Below are 21,863 nucleotides of genomic sequence, written 5' to 3'. Positions count from 1 at the left end.
ATAGGTAAAGTTATTTTCAGCATGGAGAGGACTGTGTTGTACTTGCTTTCGATGTAGTTCTTGAAGATGAGGAGCCTGTCAGAAAAAACTAGAAGCAGCCCTCATTAAGCACTAAGGTTTAAATACCTGGGCCTGAATGGATGAATTTTATCACCTTGGTGGTTTGTTTTTTTTTAAATCTCAAGTTTTTTCTGTCTCACATATGGAGAACTTTTGTAAATTCTTATCAAAACTCAACTGAAACAGAATTCTCACCTGTCCCTAGATTTCGGCCTTTTCCTCTGCTTGGTTCTCACCACCACAGAGAGGCAGCCAGTGCCAAGGAGTAGACCCAGTCCTTTATATATTCTGTGCTTAGAAACAAAAGAACAAAACACAACCATCCCCAGTGAAGCATGCCTCTTGGGTTTGTTTTGAAAGTATTTGCTCTGCAGGCACCTAGGCAGAAGACAGATGAAAATTTTATTTATTTATTTATTTATTTATTTATTTATTTATTTATTTCTATACCGCCCAATAGCCGAAGCTCTCTTTTGTAAATGTTGTAGAACACAGTTGATTTTGGCATGATAGAGCCATCATTGCCTATATTTCTTTTACACATTTCTTTTGACTCTAGTCAACAAGGTTTTTGAAAAATACAACATGTGTAAACCCTGTTTACCAGAGTCAGATGAGTTTACACACGATGGGCAATGATGCCGGCATTGATGGACATATTCCTTTTATATTTCTAATCCAGCAGTGCTGTTCTAATATTCTTATGGATTAAAAATGATACTTTGATCTTCCTGAGAGGAATGACAATGTACGGCTGTAACAATAACAAGCTTCGAGTGATTTTGTCCCAGAGTGTCTGGCATAAGGTGTGCTCTGTACTATACTGTTTAGCTAAATTTAACAGTCTTTGCTTAAATGTAGTGGAACTTGATACTGAAGTGTGAAGACAGCTGCTTGCTTTGAGCATTAACTGTCATCCTTCCTAACAAGCGTATCTTTTGGTTAGCTTATTTCATATTTCTTCACAGGTGACTATGTGGCCATTGGCGCTGACTGTGAGCAGATTGCTGCCCAGATTGAAGAATATATCCTTGCTTTGTCTGTGACACCAGAAAGGACTCTGGGGGGATATTTTAAATTCAAGTGCCTTGTCCTTATGTTTAAAGCACTCTCTATGCCACAAGCATAGAGAATCCTGGGCAATGTAGTTTTTTGAGAGTGCTAAGAATTCAGTAAGGATCCCTGACATTTTAACAAATTTGCCGCAGAGCAGAGCAGCAGTGGTGGCAGAAGTCCAAAGTCAGCACTACGGTCAGCTCACAGCAGGAGCCAGAGACAAGAATAGCTTAATCTACGGAGCCTTGGTCAGGGAGCCGTTACCCAAGCATGGCTCTGAAGCCTATTGATGGCTGAAATACTCCTGGAGGGAGTTGTCTATCCTAGAACCCACCACCACAGAAGAGAACTGTTCTCAATTAAAGGGGCCACACGATGGTCCTGAGATGTATGTTCCCATGAGGCTGAGATGTCTCCTGTTGCCTCCAGGATTGGCAACAGGATTGCCTCCAGGATTGTAGGAAGGTGGGATTCCCAGAGCTGCAGGAGTTCCTGGGGTGGAGGGTGTGGGCAAGGAAGCTTCTCTGGGAGCAGTGGACTAATGGCCTCATGGTCCCTTGGCAGTCTTCCTCCTCTTCTTTATTTGTGGAGATAACCTGGCAGAGGGGCTTCCTAGGTGGCTGCTTACCAAGATGGTCTCTTCCATCCTCAGGGTCCCAGGACTCCTCTGCTTATGTAGTAAAGGTCTTTGGCTGTGACACCCAGACTTTTGTAAGACTGGCATGCTCATGGATTTGGGGATGGAGCTAAGACAAGCAAAAATATCTTCTGGAGCTCCTTAATGGCTTTTGAACTTATATACCAAGATGTTAAGAACACAGACTTGAAGTACAAAAACCGTGTCAGGAGCCGCCTTTCCAATCTGAAAGACTCCAAGAATCCTGACCTCCGAAAGAATGTCCTGTGTGGAGTGATCACTGCAGAGCAAATTGCAGTGATGACCTCAGAGGTGAGAAGGAGCCTGAAACAGCCTGAAAAACAGCCTGTGTGACTAGGTCCTGTCTGTCAATTAGCCTGGTCGCTGAACCTCACGAAACGTAGCTCTGCTAGCAAAATTCTCAGCAGCTACTAATGATAGGGAAGTATATCCAATGCGGTATTACAAGGGGTTAAAAATGTTACCCATGGAGGAAGGCCTTTGCACATAGATGATAACATCAGCTTTGACATGCAACATGAGAATTTGGAAGGTACCTTAAGGATAAAATGTATGTTTTAAGGTATGGGATTGACAGTAGAGGCTATATTTTATTCTTCTTGCATATTCTGTTTTTTACAGCAGTTTGACTATCCCATGCCCATTGCTATAGCTTCTGTATTTTAGACTGAGTTGAGGAGTGAATGTGCAGTTTACATACGGTGCTTTCTGCCTCTGCCTCTCCCCCTCAAGCAGGGGCGGTGCTAGGTTCTTAAAAGAACTGGGGCACAGGCCCATAACACAAATTTGCATGTCTGAGTCTAAGCACACCTGTGTGTGTGGTGTGTACGTGGTGTACTTGTGTGTGTTTGTATGTGTGTGCATAGATTATATGCATACATACATAAGAAGTGTGCACTGACCCCCCCCCCCCCCACTTCAACTCAAACCTTGATTCAGCATTTTAGAAAACATCCTGCTTCTGCTTGGGCCAATTTATAGTCAGTCCACTTCAGCTCAGCACCAAACCTGAGTCAAGGTTTGGAAAAATGAGTCTTTATGCTTCCTGTTGACTACCATGGGAAATTAGAAAAACTGTAACTTTTTGCTCTTGGTCAGAAATGGATGATAATTTCAGGCATAGTAGCCCCCTAGAAGGGGATTACACTTGCCCAATGTCAGAAAAATAGGTGCAGGGTTTATATTTTGATTTTCTTTTAAAGGGAACTGCCAGTAACATTTTTATGCCTTGAAAAAATGGATAAAAATTTCAAGATTCATTGCCCCATCAGAGGAGATCATGCCTGCCAAATTTCAGAACGATAGCCATAGGGGGGGTAGCCTTGACATTTTGAGGTCTCCAAAAGAGGTCATACTTATCTCCCTGTGTTCCTTGTCGACCATTGTTCAGAAAATTACAGACAATCTACAGGCGTCCTTAAGTAAGAAACCAGCAAAGTTTCCTTAAGTAAGAAACCAGCAAAGTTGCAGAAGGATAGGTGCAGCAATTCATGTGGAAGGGGAGTTCTCCAATTTGAGGGGGGAGAAGTGATTTGCTTTCCCTTTCCCTCAACCCCCCCCATAGTTTTTGGGCAAATTTGTATGAAAATGCACAGCTCATTAGAGATGTCCGCCAGGCAAGAAACCTGCAATGTATCTGCAGGATATACATTCAGATTTAGAATTACTAGAATATATTTACATTTCACCAAAGTTAGCAGCAGGGGAACATGGGTGGGAAAGTGCTATTGCACTCGTATCCTGCTTGTGGGGTTCCCAAGGGCATCTGGTTGGCCTCTGTGTGAACAGAATGCTGGACTAGATGGACCTTGGTCTGATGCAGCACGGCTCTTCTTATGTTCTTAATTATAGAGTGCCTCTGAGCATATGCAGAATGCTTTTCTTTCACCACTGAGCACTTACATTCTCCCCCTACCAGTTCTATTCCCCTCCATTCAACCATCACTCCTCATCCTACCATCCTTCAGCAACTCTTCATAAAAACAGATGTCTTGTTTTGTGCAACTCTCCTCTCCCTCCTCCTCGTTATGCACAAGCTCTCATTGTATCTTCCCCATAACTTCATTTGTGCCAAGACTTCACCAGGATTCAGCCAATGAGTCTGTTTTCAAAACTAGGGCTAAGTTATGGAGAAACTCTGAGCATATACTAAGTGCTTTTTCCTCACCACCGAAGCTAGGGTTCATGCAAATGAAACCGCCCCCCACAAATGACAAAACATGCATAGGACTGAGCTGAAAGGTTAGTCAATTCGTTAGAATGGAATTGGGTAGGCACTGTATTAAGCTTGCAGTACCATGCTCACATCTCAGATCTGATTTCTGAGTAAACATGCAGAACATCAGGGCGCAAACCTCCCTGCAAAAGTAACTTGTGCTGAAATCTTATGCACACTTTCCTGGAGGTAAGCCTCATTAAACATAATGGGGCTTCTGAGTAGGCATACATAGGACTGTATAAATGAGCAGTATTTATCTCCTCTCCACTTAAAAAGCAAACCAAAACCTCCAGTTTTTATTAAAGCTTTCTGTTCATAGGAACATAGGAAGCTGCCTTCTGCTGAGTCAGACCCTGGGTCCATCTAGCCCAGTATTGATGACACTGACTGGCAGCAACAGCTCTCCAGGGTTTCAGGCAGGATTTGTTCCTAGCCCTACCTGGAGATGCTGGGGATTGAACCTGGGACCTTCTGCATGCCAAGCATGTGCTGTATCACTGAGCTACAGCCCTTCCTGTTGCTGGATAATGGCAACTGACAAACAAAAGGGCCCCAGATTTGTTTCTCTGCAACCCCGTGAACCCACATTTCTCAAAGGCTTGAGTGAGGAGGAGAAAAACAAACCCTCTTGTCTGTTTGTATAAAGTCAAATACAGTTCAGAACTTCTCTTGCCCACCAAAGATAATTCTCTTTAAGAATTCCCCAAGATATGCTCTGGGTGGAACAAAGAAGAGAAAGAAAGGACAAGATAGGGGAGGGAAGAAGAAAAGAAGAGTGGTGGTTGGAAATGCGGGGGGTGGGGGGTGGGAGCAGGATGGTAGAGAGAATTCCCTAAGCCAAGTGGCTCCTTTCAGAGAGGTAGTACTTCAGAGGAAATTAGGAGGCTGTGGAGGGTTTGCAAGGATTGCATGTACGTAAATTAACTTTGTGAGCTGAGGTGACTGAGGGCTTTTTCTAGCTTTTTTAAAACTGTAGAATCTATTTCAAATTCCCAGCAGTTCCTTGATCATGACACTACATAGTCCTAACCCTCCTTTTGGAATAATTTGAGTCCTACAGCTATTTAGGAGAAGTTAAAGTGGAGGGGGAGAAAGAAGTGTGTGGAGGCTGATTGGATTGTTTGCTGTGCTGAAGCTACTAAACTTCTGCAGAAGCCAAAGTTTCCAGTTTGGGGCAGTAAAATCAGATGCTACGTGAAATACCAGTATTTCACATGGAGCTCTTTCTTCCCTTCCTTCTCCCTCTTCAAAATATCATTGCAAGGAAGCTCCCAACAGTGGGCATGTAAGAGCAGAAAAGTAGGGGGAGAGAAAATACAAAACCATGAACAGACTGTGGAAGGAAAGGTGGCAGTTTCCCCTCTAGTTTAAAAGGCTTGTGCATTCACACTGGAGTCCCTATTGGTCTGACAAGGGAGTAAGTCCTAAGGCCTTCTAGTAACAGCAAGGCTACTGAGCTCAGAGGGAAGAAGCAGGCTTGTATTAAGTAGGATTGTGCGCTGCTGCTGCGGATCTGGATCCAAATTCTGAACTGAAGCAGGGTGATTCAGACCAAATCAGTCCGGATCTGAAGCACATCGGATCAGTCCGAATCGCTTCAGATCACTTTGGACAATTCTGAAGCCCAGAGAGCCTATCTGGGAAATGTAACAATTTCCTTAAGATTAGGGAGGGGGAGAGGAGGAGTTGGGAGGGGGTACCTGAGCCTTGGCAAGTGACATCCAGCTGCCAATAGGGCTGAACTTTTGACTTGGCGATCTCCAGTCACAGTGGGGTGACTGAGAGTGTGGCGCAATCAGTCCTCTATAAGGAAAGACTTCAATATGTGGGCTATTTAATATAGAAGAAAAGCAAATAAGGGGGAAGGTTTATGAAATTATATGGAGTACAGAAAGTGGAGCTGTGCAATAAATAAACTGAGTTCAATGGTACCTTTTCCCAAGTAATGTATATTACAGCCAAAGAGATATTTAACTTTTTTCTTCCCTTAATGAGGAGCCTCAGGTCATCCAGTGAAACTGAATAGTGGCAGAATCAGGACAGAAAAAAGGAAAGTACTATTTGCACTTCAAAAAAACCTACACCAGAGATTAGGGATTTGTTGTTCAGTCGTTCAGTCGTGTCCGACTCTTCGTGACCCCATGGACCATAGCACGCCAGGCCTTCCTGTCCTGCGCTCTCTCCTGGAGCGTGCTCAAGTTCATATTCATTGCATCCGTGATGCTATCTAGCCATCTCATCCTCTGCCGTCCCCTTCTCCTTTTGCCTTCAGTCCTTCCCAGCATCAGGGTCTTTTCCAGGGAGTTTTCTCTTCGCATTAGGTGGCCAAAATACTGGAGCTTCAGCTTCATTATCTGTCCTTCCAATGAGCACTCAGGGTTGATTTCCTTTAGGATGGACTGATTTGACCTCCTTGCAGTCCAGGGGACTCGTAAGAGTCTTCTCCAGCACCACAGTTCGAAAGCATCAATTCTTTGGCGCTCAGCCTTCCTTATAGTCCAGCTCTCACAGCCATACATTACTACTGGGAAAACCCTAACTATTGGAACTTTGGCAGGTTCAGTCATCTCTATAGGGGCTGTCAGGTCCCCAAAATCCATGCATCTATGTAGAAGCACAAAAAAATATAGCTCTTTGCTTTGACAGATTTTCTCGAAAACAAATTTTATCTTTGGCTAGCACAAAAGCCATGGGGCCTGTCTGAAATTTGGCAGGTTCAGTCAGCTCTGTAGGGGCTGCCATGTCCCCCAAATCCATGCACCTATATAGAAGCACAAAAACATTATAGCACTTTGCTTTGATGGATTTTCTTGTAGAAAACAAATTTTACCTATGACTAGCACAAAAGCCACTGGTCCTAAGTGTCTGAAATTTGGCAAGTTCAATCAGCTCCATGGGGGCTACCATGTCTCCAAATTCCATGCATTTCTAAAAAAAACTATGGCCATTTCTGTTTTCCAATTCAAGTCAATGGGAAAATGTAAAAAAAAAAAAAAAAGGGGCAGTTAGCACAGCTCGAAAGATCTGGGGCACAGCTCCGAAGATCCAGGGCCCATGCCCAGGTAGGCCTGCATACAACAATGCTCCTGCCCTCAAGGAAGGAAGGGCTTGCTTTTGTTTCTTGGTGGAGGCAATGATGGCCAGGTCTTCCTAATCCTGGCTCTAGTGAAGGGAAGGGACTAAGGGCAGCCCCTGGACTGAAAATAATTTGACTTAATCGTGGATCGAAACTGGCAGAGCTGGGGATTGAGAAGCTGGCACTGGGAACTGGATTAGGTACCAGAACCTTTTTCTCCTGACTGCAGGAGACTTTGGCTTAGACAAAAAGAAGTAGTCCTTCATACTAGCACATTGTTAACTTAACGGAATTTGGTGATGGCCACTAATTTAGATGGCATTAAAAGGGATTAGATAGATTTATGGAGGATGAGGCTATCAATGGCTACTGGTCTTGATGGCTATATTCAGAGGTAGCATGCCACTGAATTCTGGTTGCTGGGGAGCAAGACTAGGGGAGGGCTCTTGCCTTCAAGCTCTGCTTGTGGGTGTCTCAGAAAAACCTGGTTAGCCACTATGGAAAACAGGATGTTGGATTAGGTGGAACTTTGGTCTGATCTAGCTGTTCCGTTAGATTAGGCTACATGTCTGTGTTATTTATTTATTATATTTTAATCTGCCCAATAACCAAGGTCATAACCCAGTAACGTGTTGTGAATGGAAACTCTTAGGATAATCATCGCTGTCTGTACTTTTTGTATTTCAGTTCCCTCTGACAACAAAGTTTACATCACCTCCCCTGCTCCCCCCAGCATGTGTATATAGATCTGCCAATCTGAGGTTAAGACTTCATGCATCTGATGAAATGGACAGTGTCCATGAAAGCTTATGCCAGAATAAATGTGTTAGTCTTTAAGGTGCCACAAGACTCTTTGTTGTTTTTGCTGCAACAGACTAACATGGCTACCCCTCTGGAAATTGATTGGCTTTGAATACTTTTAACAGAAATGCTGCTAACAAGTTTGCTAACAATTAAACAAAGGACGCAAACTGAAGCGATGCCCTTGCATTTTTTCCCTGAAAGGAAATGGCCAGCAATGAGCTAAAAGAGATCCGGAAAGCCATGACCAAGGAGGCCATCCGAGAGCATCAGATGGCTAAAACGGGAGGGACCCAAACTGACCTCTTCACTTGTGGAAAGTGCAAGAAAAAGAACTGCACCTATACCCAGGTGAGGCTCTGGACTTCCGCAGCAGAACCTGAAAGACCAGCTGGTTTGCTCATCAAGGCCCTGAGCATCCTCTCCTTCCATGAAATCCACTGAGAGGTGAGGGTGTTCAGCTTCTCCATGGAAGTGCTGACAAGATCCAGCTTATCAGGATTGAGTCCAGATTTGTAACAGGTCAGTTGAGGGGAAGGGCAATACAGCTGTGCTGTCCTTTTCTTACAGAAACAAAAGAGGATTGTTAGGGAAAGCTGGAATGTCTCAGCTGTTACCCACACTCCTAACATTTATTTTCTTCTTCTACCTATGGCAGTGTAAGAAGAACAGTGTAATTGCCAGATTTGCTAAGGCCAATAGAAGCACGTGGCGATAATGGAAACCAGTTTTCTGTTCAGAGAAATGAATACAGTCATTGCTAGAGATGTTTTGGCCTTGCAACGATACTTGTCTCAGTGAGGTTGCAAGCCTCACCAAGGCCATTTTCACACAAACTAATTTCAATTTTCCAAGCCCTTGGCTCTCTTTAAATTCTTGTTCTTGCTAAGGGCCAGTTTACAAAATATTCTTGGGATGAGGAAATGTCACAAGAAACTGACATTTGGCCATCATTCTCCATAATTATGATTTGGGAAATGTGAAATAAATACATTGTAAAAAATCTAATTATTATGATTTCTAAGGGTAGGGGTTGATTTTCCCACATGGCACATTTGTCAGAAACTAACTATGGGAGATGCTTGGGGAGATATCAGTGTCCTTCATTAATGTGCCCTTGCATGGAGAACTCAGTATTAAATGGTGCAAACACATTTGAAATGGTGTGTATAGTTCTGGTCACTCCCCCTCACAAAGGCTATCCCAGAGCTGGGGAAAGTAACTAAAAGGCAACTAAAATGATCCATGGATTGGACCATCTTCCCTGTGCAAAAAGGCTATAAAGGCCTTTTCGTTTGGGAAAAAAAAAATGACTCAGTGGTCACAGACAATAGACATTTATAACATTCTTTAAAATTTCTCTCTTGCTTGCTCACAAAAGCTATCAATGGCCACTAGTCATGATGGTTATATACTACCTCCAGTATCAGAGGCAGTATGCCAGTTGCTGGGGAACATAAGCAGGATGGTGCTGTTGGACTTAAGGTTGTAAGGAGCTTGTGTAATCTGCTCTGTTTGTGTTTTGTGGATTGTCAGGCATTGTCCATTTTGTCATCCACTCTATGGATGTGGATTTTTTCCCCCTTCTGGTAAAATTATGGAACAGTTAAAAAATGGTCTGCAAGTCCATGGAATCCATGCAACTTTGAAAAGCTGGTCCTCTGTGGATTTTCTAGGATGGATTCATAGAAATCTGGTCCAGATTTCTCATTTTGATCTGTTGTGGATGTGTCCTATTTGTGAGTTTCCTACAAGCACCTGGTTGCTCCCTGTGTGAACAGATGCTGGACTTAATAGACCCTTGGTCTGATCTAAGATGGCTCTTCTTATGTTCTTAATTTAGGGTCACCCAATGAAAGTGATAAGCAATAGGCCAGTCTCCTCCAAGCTGGCGCCCTCCAGATGTGTTGGACTACAACTCCCATCACCTCTGCCACCATGGGCATTGGTCATGCTGGGAATTGTAGTCCAACACATCTGGAGGGCACCAACTCGGAGAAGGCTGCAGTAGGCTCAGGATAGACAAAAAGGAAGTATTTGTCATACATTGCATAATTAATATATGGAATACCACAAGAGATGGGGAGTGATGGGCAGCTGCTTAGATGGCTTTAAAAAGGATTAGTCACATTCAAAAAGGATAAGCCTAATGGCTATAAGCCATGGTAGCCACAGGAAACTTCCATGCTTAGAGGGAGCACCTCTCTGCCTAACAGATGCTGGGGCCAGACAAGAGGGGAGGTCTGTGGCCTTCACACTCTGCTTATGGATTTCTAGAGCTGGCTGTGGTTAGAACAAGAGGTTGGACCAGATGAGCTCTTCTTTATCTGCTTAGAAAGTGTGTGCTTTTTAGGCCCTTCTGTAACACATCTTGGTGTGCTTGTTTTGTGGTGTCACAAGTTTGTATCTAGTCAGGCAGTTATGAGCTCTGTCAGACTATGAAGCACTGCAGAAAGTGGAATACATGACCTCTGTGCAGGCTCTCTTGCGTATACTCCCACACAGCTTCTGTGGAACTTGTGCAGAGAACATCCTGGTGGATTGCACTCCAAACATCAAAGGGTCACCTCAGAACAAAGTTCAGTTGGAAATGCTGCTGCTTTGAGGGCTAATTTCAGATTCCCAAGTTAGTGATGGGCAAAGAAGCAAGCGTATATGATAGAAGGTGATGTGGAGAGAGTGCTGCTTGGCAGTCCTGGAGATGGACAACATGGCTTGCATTCAACCTCCCATGTTTGTTTCATTCACACAGGTGCAAACCCGCAGTTCAGATGAGCCAATGACCACTTTTGTTGTGTGTAACGAGTGTGGGAACCGCTGGAAGGTAAGCATGATCAGCTCCTTTTATGGAAGTCTAAGGGCCAAACTACATGTGTCATGTAGTTGTGTCATTCTTTTTTTCCCTGAAGGTAGCTTTGAGATTGATTGGAGAACCGGGGAGGGGGGACCTGCTTAACTCTTTCCCTGCTAGCCATTTGTCTACTCAAAATTGCTTCCTTCCCCCTTTCCTTGCTGTCCACAAGGAATAAAGTGGCTTCCAAAGGGCAAGTTTGAGCAGACAAATGATGAGAAGGGAAAGGATTAAAGCAGCAGCCCCTCCACACTTCAACTGCTCAAACAGGAAGCCTCCTGTGGCTGTTTTTCAGTTGTTTAAAACAGCTGGGAAAATGAATCATGAAACTACGTGTAAAGATTAGTGAAGTTGTGGGGTAGATTTGCAGAGAGAAGCCTGACAACGTGTTGATATGTTCAATAAAAACAAAAACTGAGAACCAAACAACTACTGTAGGGATGTCTGAGAGTTTGTTGCTGCTGAATGGGATGTTTGATTTCCCCTTCCTAATCTGCTTTTTAAACAGCAGACTTTCAAGCCCTAATGGAAATTGCTTTTGAAGCTCCCTATCCCACACCCCAGTTCAAGAAACAACGGCCTAAAGCCTGCTTGGACTCCCAGAACTAAGAGTACAGTTCTTTGCATTCTGGCCAAAGGCTCCAGTCCTCTGCACAAGGAGATTTCAAACTTATATTAGTTTTATACCAGTCTATTATGGCTTCTCCCAAAGAATCTTAGGATTTGCAGGTTGGTGAGGGTACTGAGAATTCAGTTACAGATCCCTCTCCACCCTCCACCTCAGCCACAAACTATAGTCCTCTGGGGAGAGGGATTGTTGGTTAGATCAGGTTAAATCTATAGCTGCGTTCAGTGGGACTTCGGTATGCAACATCTGTGATTGCAGCCAAAGATGTGTAATGACTGGATTGGGGTTCCAGGAGCCAGGGCTGTGGCTTCATTGCGTCATGGCTCTAAGACTAATCTTCCATCTAGTCCTCTTCTCCTTCATGAGTGTCATCTTTTCGTTGCCAATCCTTCACAGCAACAACAAAACTGAATCCCAAACTCACCATTCTGCTAAGAAAAAACCTTCTCTGCTGCTTCTGTGGGTTCTTCTTGCCCACCTGAGCAGAAAAAGCTTTTGGGGGAATCACTGGCCTTTTCCTTGGCTCTCTAAATCCCACCAACCTCTTGCAGTTCTGCTGAGATGTCTCCAATGGGAACAGCGACAGCCAACCCTGGGTCGGATCTCCACCATACGTTCCCTCAACACCGCCAGCGAATTTTGTACTGTTTTTGTCGCCGAGTTTGCTTTGTGCTCTGTACATCATCCAGGTGAGGAGGGCCCAGCTGTCTGCATACCTATGGAAAAGAACAGCAGCTGGGAATGGAGGCTGGGAAGGCATCAGATGAGAGTTCATGTGGACCTTATCAGTATTGTGAGGGTTTGGAACAGTATTAAAACGTTTTTGTGTTTTTTTAAAAAACAAGATATCAGCCAGGCATCTAGTCTTGAATCTCGAAGTGTGCAATAGCTTCTTGCCACTTTCCTTGGTTCCAGTTGCATCTTTGAAAAGCTAAATTCTTAGTTTGCAAGCACCTGTTTGCTTGGGCTGGTAAGAGCCGTAAGCTAGTACTAGATCCCAGGAAATGGCTGCAAATTACGACTTTGGATCATCACCTCCAGTCAGCTAATGTAGCTAAGGGTAGATTGGGGAAAGAGGTTGGGGCAAGTGCTTCCTCTTGTAACTGAAAGAATGCGGCGGGAAGCATCTGCATGGGAGGAGAGCATACCACTCCTGGCAAAGCTAGAACTAACCCAGAGTGGCTCTGATAGTGTCTCCTTCCCTTTGCTGCATCTAGCACTCTGTGCCTATTTTTATTTTTTGGGGTATGTTCAATGTACAGTTGCAAATGAACAAAACAATAAAATTCCTAAATGAACAAGGCCATGAGCTCTTCCTGTGATGCTCCTGCATATAAATTCTACAACTTTAAAGTCTTCCCTGAGGCAAATTTGAGTCTGCATGATTGGCACCTTTTGTAAGGCTGTAGTCTAAATTTCGTAGTTCAGGTTTGGTGGGATTCCCTTTAAAGTGTTGGCACAAGCGAGAGAGTAAAGCATGATGGGTTATCTTACTGCAGACAAGAAACTTGCTTCTTTAATTTTTAAGTCATATGGCAGCCTTTAAGGTAAAAGCCACATAGATTGCCTGATACTGTGTTGGCCAGGCCAGGTCTTTCCCTGTCTCCAAACCGAGGTGTGTGTAGTGGTGGTAGTGGTGGTGTGTTCCTGGCTGCTACCAAATCAAATGACAGGTGTGGCCCTCTTTGGCATTATTCTACGTTAAAGGACCAGAAGCCCTCACAGCATGTGTGCGCTCTTTAGCAACCAGGGGGGATAATAGTAAAGATCCTGGAGATGTAGGTTTTATAACGTCTCTCTAGCTTGGTTGTACCATAAGAAAGCCCTGAACCAATGACTGGCCAGGCTTGGGCTGCAAATGGACTGAAACATTCCCTTGCCCATCCCTTGCAATGGAACTATAAAAACCTCTAAAAAATAAGACACACCCTCCCAATTATTTTCATTGTTGTTCTTTGTTTCTAAAACCTCTTCAGTTAAAAACAACAATGAATGTTCTTCATTTGTTTTAGTGGAAAAGTTTTTTTGGCAGAAGGGATGATGGATCAGATATATGGAGAGGAAAGGATCCGACATGATACCGCCAAGCAGAGCCACAAAGAGATCACGTCAGACTTTGAAGCTTTGGGAAGGAAACTGAAGAACTTTGGGGCCCAGATAGTTTTCTCATCCATCCTTCCAGTAGTTAGAAGAGGGACAGAAAGGGAAAGAAAAATACTCTGGGTGAACAACTGGCTATAAAGGTGGTGCTGGCGTGAGAGATTTGGATTCTGGGACCACGGGCTATACTTCCTGGAAGATGGACTATTGGCAAGGGATGGGTTGCACCTCACAAAGGCTCGGAAGAATGTGTTTGGCCACAGCATGAAGAGCTTTATCAGGAGGGCTTTAAACTGAATCCTACAGGGGAGGGAGACATAAAATTGGGGGTAACAATGTATGAAGTGTTGTGCACCACAACGGAGAGAACAGCTCTAATAGCACCCAATAATAGTCTTCACAAACATATAGGAAGAAAGCTAGACTATAAAGTACATGGTCTTCAATGTGTATACATTAATGCCCAGAGTATGGGAAACAAACAGAACGAACTTGAACTCTTAATACAGGAGGGAAATTATGACTTGATAGGTGTAACTAAAACTTGGTGGGATGACTCCCATGACTGGAATACAGCAACTGAAGGATATAACTTGTTCAAAAAGAAAGGAGGAACACAAAGGGAGGTGGGGTTGCACTGTATGTGAAAAATACATATCTCTGCACAGAAATACAGGAGGATGAGCTTGGTAGCCCTATTGAGAGCATCTGGGTTAAAATAAATGGAGCAAAGAATAAAAGGAACATGGTGGTTGGAGTCTACTACAGGCCACCCAATCAAGGAGAAGACAAGGATGAAACTTTTGAAAAGCAAATTGCCAAGGTTTCAAGGAAGCATGATGTAGTAGTAATAGGGGGACTTCAATTTCCCCTATATTTGTTGGGAGACAAATTCTGCACAACATGGCGCCTCCAAGAGATTCCTGACTTGTGCTGCTGATAATTACCTCCTACAGAAAGTAGAGGAAGGAACTAGAGGATCAGCTATCCTTGACTTGATCATATCCAACAGAGATGACTTAGTGGATAAAGTAGCAGTTATGGGAACTCTGGGGGAAAACGACCATGTTATACTTGAGTTCTTGGTTCTAAAGGAAGCAAAAGCCAAGTGTAGCCAAACACGTACCCTGGATTTTAGGAAAGCTGATTTTAATAAACTCAGAACAATGATCAGTAAGGTCCCATGGCAAGCGACTCTAACGAGAAAAGGAGTCCAAGATGGGTGGGAGCTTTTAAAAAAAGGAAATTCTCAAGGCACAATTACAAACAATTCCAACAAGAAAAAAAGGTGGAAGACAACAAAAGAAGCCCACGCGGCTACACAAAAAGCTTAGAGATAACCAGAGAACAAAAAAGGACACATACAGGAAGTGGAAGGAAGGCCAAGCAACAAAGGAGGAGTACAGGCAGGTAGCACAGTATTGCAGGGATGGTGTCAGGAAGGCTAAAGCTGAGAACGAGCTGAGGTTAGTGTGGGATGCTAAAAGCAACAAAAAGTCTTTCTTCAGACATGTGCATAGTAAAAGACAGAGGAAAGAAATGGTGGTTCAGCTATTAAATAAGGATGGCAAAATGATAACAGATGACAAGGAAAAGGCAAAGGTGCTCGATTCCTACTCAGTCTTCTTCCAAAAAAGGGTCTATGAGCCCCCTGGCAAAGGCGAAGTACAGGCTGAAGGGGCAGGATTGCAGCTTGAGATCAATAGGCATATGGTCAAGGAACACCTAATTACTTTGAATGAGTTCAAATCTCGAGGGCCAGATGAATTGCACCCTAGAGTAATAAAGGAACTGGCAGAAGAACTCTCAGAACCACTGTCTGTTATCTTTGAGAAATCATGGAGGACACGTGAAGTGCCAGATGATTGGAGGAGGGCCAGTGTTGTTCCTATCTTCAAAAAGGGTAAAAAGGAGGAACCTGGGAACTACAGACCAGTCAGTCTGACATCAATCCCTGGGAAAATTCTGGAGCAGATGATAAAGCAATCCATCTGGAAGCACCTTGAAAACAATGCAGTGATGACTCGAAGCCAACATGGATTTGTCAAGAACAAATCCTGCCAGACGAATCTGATCTCATTTTTTGATCAGGTAACCTCCCTTGTGGACTGTAGGAATGCTCTGGACATAATATACCTCGACTTCAGCAAAGCTTTTGACAAAGCCCCCCATGATATCCTGATGAGGCTAGATGAAACAATGATCTGGTGGATCCACAGTTGGCTACAGAATCGGACTCAAAGAGTGCTTATCAATGGGATCTTCTCAAATTGGGGAGAGGTAACAAGTGGGGTACCGCAGGGCTCAGTCCTGGGCCCAGTGCTCTTCAATGTTTTTATTAATGACTTGGAGGAGGAGGTGCAGGGACTGCTGATCAAATTTGCAAATGACACAAAATTTGGCGGGATAGCTAATACCCTGGGAGACAGAAATTCAAAGTGATCTTGATAGGCTGGAGTGCTGGGCAGAAAACAACAGAATGACATTTAATAGGGATAAATGCCAAGTTCTGCACCTAGGAAAAAGAAACCAAATGCACAGTTACAAGATGGGGGATATTTGTCTCAACAATACTACAAGCGAGAAGGATCTTGGAATTGTTGTAGATCACAAGCTGAATATGAGCCAACAATGTGATGTGGCTGCAAAAAAGGCCAATGCTCTTTTGGGCTGCATTAATAGAAGCATAGCTTCCAAATCCCGGGAAGTACTAATTCCCCTCTACTCAGCGCTGGATAGGCCTCATCTGGAGTACTGTGTCCAGTTCTGGGCACCGCACTTTAAGAAAGATGCAGACAAGCTGGAGAGGGTTCTGAGGAGGGCAACAAAGATGATTAGGGGACTGGAAACAAAGCCCTATGAGGAGAGATTGAAGGAACTGGGGATGTTTAGCCTTGAGAAGAGAAGACTGAGGGGAGATACGATAGCGCTCTTCAAGAACTTGAAAGGTTGTCACAGAGAGGAAGGCCAGGATCTCTTCTCGATCATCCCAGGGTGCAGGACACGGAATAATGGGCTCAAGTTACAGGAAGACAGATTCTGGTTGAACATCAGGAGAAACTTCTTGACTGTTAAGAGTAACACGACAATGGAACCAATTAGGTAGAGAGGTGGTGGGCTCTCCCACACTGGAGGCATTCAAGATGAAGCTGGACAGCCACCTGCCAGGAATGCTTTGACTTAGATTCCTGCATTGAGCAGGGGGTTGGACTCGATGGTCTTGTAGGCCCCTTCCAACCCTAGTATTCTGATTCTTTGAAAATACAAGATGCTGGTTTTGGCCTCTGCTGTCTTTGTGATTGGATTCTGCAGCTATTTTGTTTCAGTGCCAATTGGAGAACAGACTAAATATGGCAACCATCAACTTCCAAACTCCATCTTTTATGTTTTACAAAAATAAACGTATTTACCTGTCCCCCCCAAAGCATTTCTATTTTTACTGGAGCTTCTCAATATGGGGAAAGAACAATGATGCCTTAGCTAATTACTCATTGCTGTTACTATGGTATTCCTTTACTCTAAGACACCCATTGGGTAGGGGCTTTGGTGTGTAGGTATGGACTCCAAAAATGCCCATAAGGATCATGGTACACCAAGTAGCAACTCCTGATTGTTTTTACATAAAAGGATTGACAAGATCTTTCAAATAATTTAAATATAAACCATATGTATTTTAGGTAAACTGCCATGAAAGACAGACAGCTCTTCTCATAAAAATGCAGATATGAGGGAATAGTTCAGACTGGCTACATCCTTCCTATCAGAGCTAGTGCTCAACACAGTATTCTCCATGCATTGAATTGTGCACACACTGCATGAGAATCCGTTTACAAGTTCATCTTAAGTGATTGTGGAAATAGCACAAGAGAATGCAAGAACAGCCTTGCTGAATTAGATCATCTATAGCCCAGCATTCTCTTTCCAAAAGTGCCCAACCTAATACCCTTTGGGAGCCTCACAAGCAGGGCCTGAAGGCAACACCTCCCTGGTGTTTGCCTCTCAGCATCTGGTATGGGGGGATACCAGATACTGCCTGAGAACATTGGGTTCTCAGGCAGTATATCCCTATGAGCTGTTGTGGCTAATAGATCTGTCCTCCATGCCTTTTCTTTAATCCTTTTAAAATAAACCTATCTAAGCCACCACGTCTTGTAGCACTGAATTCCATACATTGCTTTGTGAAGAGGCATATTCTTTTGTCTGCACTGACTTACTGCCAAGCAATTTAGGAACATAGGAAACTGCTTTATAGTCAGACCCTAGCTCAGTATTGCTGACACTGACTGGCAGCAGCTCTCCAGGGTCTTTCTCAGCCCTACTTGGAGATCCCAGGTCTTGAACCTTGGTCCTTTTGCATACACTGCAGGTGTCTTGCTATGGAGAATTTCATTGGGATTTCTGTACTATAAACAGAACTATTCCTTTCTATCCACCATCTCCACACCCCCCCTGCATAATTGTATAAACTTCTACCATATCCCCCCCACATTCGTCACCCTTTTTCTAAATGAAAATGCCCCAAAGGTTGTAGCCTTTTTTCACAGAGAAGATGCACCAGGCCCCTGGTAATTTTGGTTGTACCTTGCCCAGCTCTACAATACCTTCGTTGAGATGGGATGACCAGAATGGCACACTTTTCATTGAGCAGTCCACCATGACCCCAAGATCTCTCCTGGTTTGTCCCAGACACTTTTGAGAATGAGCAAAAAAGGGCCACCTGACCAGACGTGCCTGTGCTGTTAAAAGGAACTGTTGCTTGTAGAATAAACTAGGGCTGTGCACCATGTCAGTCCGAAGCCCGAATAACAAGACAAAGTGGGCACTCAGAGGTGCCTCATTGCAGCTGATCAAAATAGCAACCAAGCGCCCTGAAGTGAAGAGGCTTGTCGACGAGGTGCCTCGTCTGCCTGGGAGATTCATAGCTCTTCTTATGCCTTCTGAGCAGCCCAGACAGGCTATCTCCAAAATATATCAATGTGTGAAAGATCATGTGGAGGGGGGGGGAGGGGGAGGGGGAGAGGAGGTGGAGGTGCAGAAGACGAGGCAGGGGGCAAGGGGAGAGGAAGAGGAGGGAGTGAGCTTTGCTGTGAGTCACTCTGTTTGTTGTGAGAAAGGTGGTGTTACTGGAGAGGACTGTCTTGAGCATTATTTGGCTAGAGCAGTGGTCTCCAAAGTGGGGTGCATGCACCCCATGGGGTGTGTGAGCCGCCTGATAAGTGAGCAGCCGCCTGCTGTCCTGACGAGCTGCCATTGTGTGCAGTGATGGTGGTGGCGGCAGCAGGATGGGATGGGAGCCAAGAGGGATGCTCCATGGCATTTCTCTCTCCACTCCAGTTCTATCCTGCTTCTGCTGCAACTTCCGACAGCAGCTTCGCCAGTCTCTGCCAGGCATGGCAGAGGAAGCTGCAGCACCAGAGCAGCTGGCATCCTGCCGAGAGCAGGAAGATTAACCCTTCCCACTCTCCTTTGGCAGAACGAAGCTAAGAAAGCGCGTGTTATGGCAGCTGTTAGTCTCTCCCCACCCCACCCACTCTTCTGTAATAGGTTTACTTTTCATTCTTCTTGTTTATTTAAAAATCCAGAAAATTTAACTGCAGTTGCTTATCTCTATCCTTTTCAATTCTCTCTCAACCATTAGTTTGCCCTTTGATTCTCTCTCTCGGTATGTGTATATATATATATAGATAGTACTTTCCTTTTTTTGTTCTTGGCTCCCCTCCACCTCCCCTTCTGAATTCCTGTATTCCTTCCTTTCCCATTTTTGATCTCCTTTCCCTAAAAAAATAAAATTGGAAGCCCTTTTTCTTCTGTTAGGATTATAGTTAGTATCTCCCCCTCCCCTTTTGCTTGTAGTTAGTGTTTGCTTTTCTTTTGCTCGTGTGAGTGTGTTTGTGTGTGTGCACGTGCTTGTGCTGTGTGGACAAGCAAAATGTATGTCAAAGGACTACACAGAGTCCACATTTTCAAAAACAGTGGGCAAAGCACTACACGCATTAACAGCTATTATTTAAATAATATAACGCTACAGTGTGTGTTGCAAAGCAAGGAAGACCAACATGAGGCATCTTTGGGGTCTTGGCAGGGACAAATTTGGGTGAGGTGCTGCTGTGCCCTCCTGGCAGGGTTGCTGTGTTGCCCTCTGCCTGCCAGTCCAGCAGACAGCTGTCGTTGCTGTTTGTTCAAGTCAATGTGCCTACTTGGCAGGGTTGCTGTCTTTGTTTGCTTCTTACCTACCAGCCAGTGTTTTCCCAGGCAATTCAGCCAGAGACCCTGAGGTTATTGACTGTGAAGAAGAAAGTAGTACTAGGGGAAAGGGTTATTTGCACTTCAAAGAAAACTACAGCAGGGTTTAGGGATAGTGACCTCCTCACCACCTCAACACCTGCCTTGATTATCCCTTTATGCACTTTGGTTTGAGTTTCTGAGAACAGCACGTTTTACCTGTGCCTAGCACAAAAACTCCCAGGCCAAACTGTCTGGGATTTGGCAGGTGGGATGCCCTCCAGGGGGGCTGTGCTTTCATGCAGTTCTGTGCAAGCAGTGAAAAGTTACATATAGCACTTTTCCTTTGAGAGATTTCCTTGAAAAAAAAAATCAAATTTCACCTGCACCTAGCACAAAAACTACTGGGACAACTTGCCTGAAATTTGGCAGGTGGGCACCCCTCCAGGGGGGCTGAGAGTTCCCTAAATGTCATGTATGTATAATGAAAACTGAAACAGTATGGCTGTTTGTGTTTTCCCATGCAAGTCTGTGGGAAAACGCCCAAAACAAATGATTCAGATGTCCAAATCTTGCTTCGGACTGGAATCAGAGTTGAAGCAGATGGGGTCCAGATCGCTCCAAAGCCCTAGAATAACCCCCCTGCCTCCCGGAAAGAACATCACAGCAAGGGGGAGACCATCCTGACTGCATACATCAACCAGAGAAGTAGCAGCAGGGAGCCTGCTTCTAGGGATAGCAGAGCCAAGGATGCTTGAGCTCGCCACAATTCTCTGAACCTCACTTCGAAGCTTGGTTCAGCTTACTCCCATTTTAGTTTGCAATGTTTCCCAGTCTGTGCGAACAGGAAAAGTGCATATTTTATAAGTGCACACTTTTAAAAAAAACTGTGCCCCCCCAAGACTACTGTGAAAATGCATCCTTTCAAAAATATGCATTTCAAATGCATTAAAATATATTTTTTAAAGTGATTGCAAGTTCAGCAATGTGCAGTCATTTTTTTTTTTTTGAATAATGCACTTCTGTTCATGCCCAGGGTTGCGAATGGGGCACATTTGGATGACTTGCAAACTGAAATGAAATTCTCATACATCCTTACTTGCTTCACCCTTCGCCGTCAGAAAGGACAGCTGTAAGAACCCTGTAATGAAGAACATGTTGAGATTGTCTGCCCCCCCCCCCCGTCATGTCTTCAGATTGGAAGCCTGAAGGCAGGGACTGTTGTATTAATCTTTGTTAGCTCTTCTGGAAGCCTTCCTTGGCTGGAATAGGATAAAAAATGCTTGAAATAAGTGGCTACTTGTGATTTACCACAGTGAGCACACAGTGATGCACTGAACAGCTCATATATACCATTGGCAAACAACTTTCAGTGATTTCGACACCGAAATCAGATTGACTACATCCTTTGTAGCCAAAGGTGGCGGACATCTATGCAGTTGGTAAAAACAAGACCTGGAGCTGATTGTAGTTCAGATCACGAACTTCTTATTGCACAATTTAGAATCAGACTAAAGAGAATAGGGAAGACCCACAGAGCAGTTAGATATGAGCTCACTAATATTCCTCGTGAACATGCAGTGGAGGTGAAGAATAGATTTAAGGGACTAGATTGAGTAGATAGGGTCCCGGAAGAACTATGGACAGAAGTTTGCAACATTGTTCAGGAGGCAACAAGGAAAAACGTCCCAAAGAAAAAGAAAACCAAGAAGGCAAGATGGCTGTCTGCTGAGACACTGGAAGCAGCCCAAGAAAGAAGGAAAGCAAAAGGCAACAGTGATAGGGGGAGATGTGCCCAATTAAATGCAAAATTCCAGAGGTTAGCCAGAAGAGATCAGGAATTATTTTTCAACAAGCAATGCGCGGAAGCGGAAGAAGAGAATAGAATAGGAAGGACAAGTGACCTCTTCCAGAAAATTAGAAACATCGGAGGTAAATTCCAGGCAAAAATGGGTATGATCAAAAACAAAGATGGCAAGGACCTAACAAGCAGAAGAGATCAAGAAAAGGTGGCAAGAATATACGGAAGATTTGTATAGGAAGGATAATATCAGGAATAGATTTGACGGTGTGGTCAGTAAGCTAGAGCCAGACATCCTGAAGAATGAGGTTGAATGGGCCTTAAGAAGCATTGCTAATAACAAGGCAGCAGGAGATGGTATCCCAGCTGAACTGTTTAAAATCTTGCAAGAT

At 44.1% G+C, this 21,863-nt stretch overlaps 1 protein-coding gene across 17 annotated transcripts in view; it reads left to right on the top strand.

Moving 5' to 3' along the window:
- Nucleotides 1-21,863, top strand: part of TCEA2 (transcription elongation factor A2) — a 59,281-nt gene that overhangs the window by 17,344 nt on the left and 20,074 nt on the right. For 2 of the 17 annotated variants that reach the window (XR_014790765.1, XR_014790768.1), the window contains 5 exons: nt 1,029-1,085; nt 1,911-2,065; nt 7,756-8,391; nt 10,622-10,693; nt 11,900-12,651. Coding sequence is in view for 6 of the 17 variants with exons in the window: in XM_084854395.1 (XP_084710521.1) it covers nt 1,029-1,085; nt 1,911-2,065; nt 8,074-8,220; nt 10,622-10,825 (563 nt within the window). In the remaining 11 variants the exon portion in view is untranslated. Of the gene's footprint in view, nt 1-1,028; nt 1,086-1,910; nt 2,066-7,755; nt 8,392-10,621; nt 10,884-11,744; nt 13,327-13,360; nt 14,723-21,863 lie in introns of those variants that run through there. The other 15 variants (XR_014790758.1, XR_014790763.1, XM_084854398.1 and 12 more) reach the window with 12 other exon arrangements.

The sequence above is a fragment of the Heloderma suspectum genome, chromosome 4 (assembly GCF_057233095.1).
Source record: "Heloderma suspectum isolate Gila_16-S chromosome 4, 16-S_ref, whole genome shotgun sequence".
NCBI classification, from domain to species: Eukaryota; Metazoa; Chordata; class Lepidosauria; order Squamata; family Helodermatidae; genus Heloderma; species Heloderma suspectum.
The sequence above is the reverse complement of the archived record's forward strand: the minus strand, read 5'-3'. Positions and strand labels throughout refer to the sequence as shown.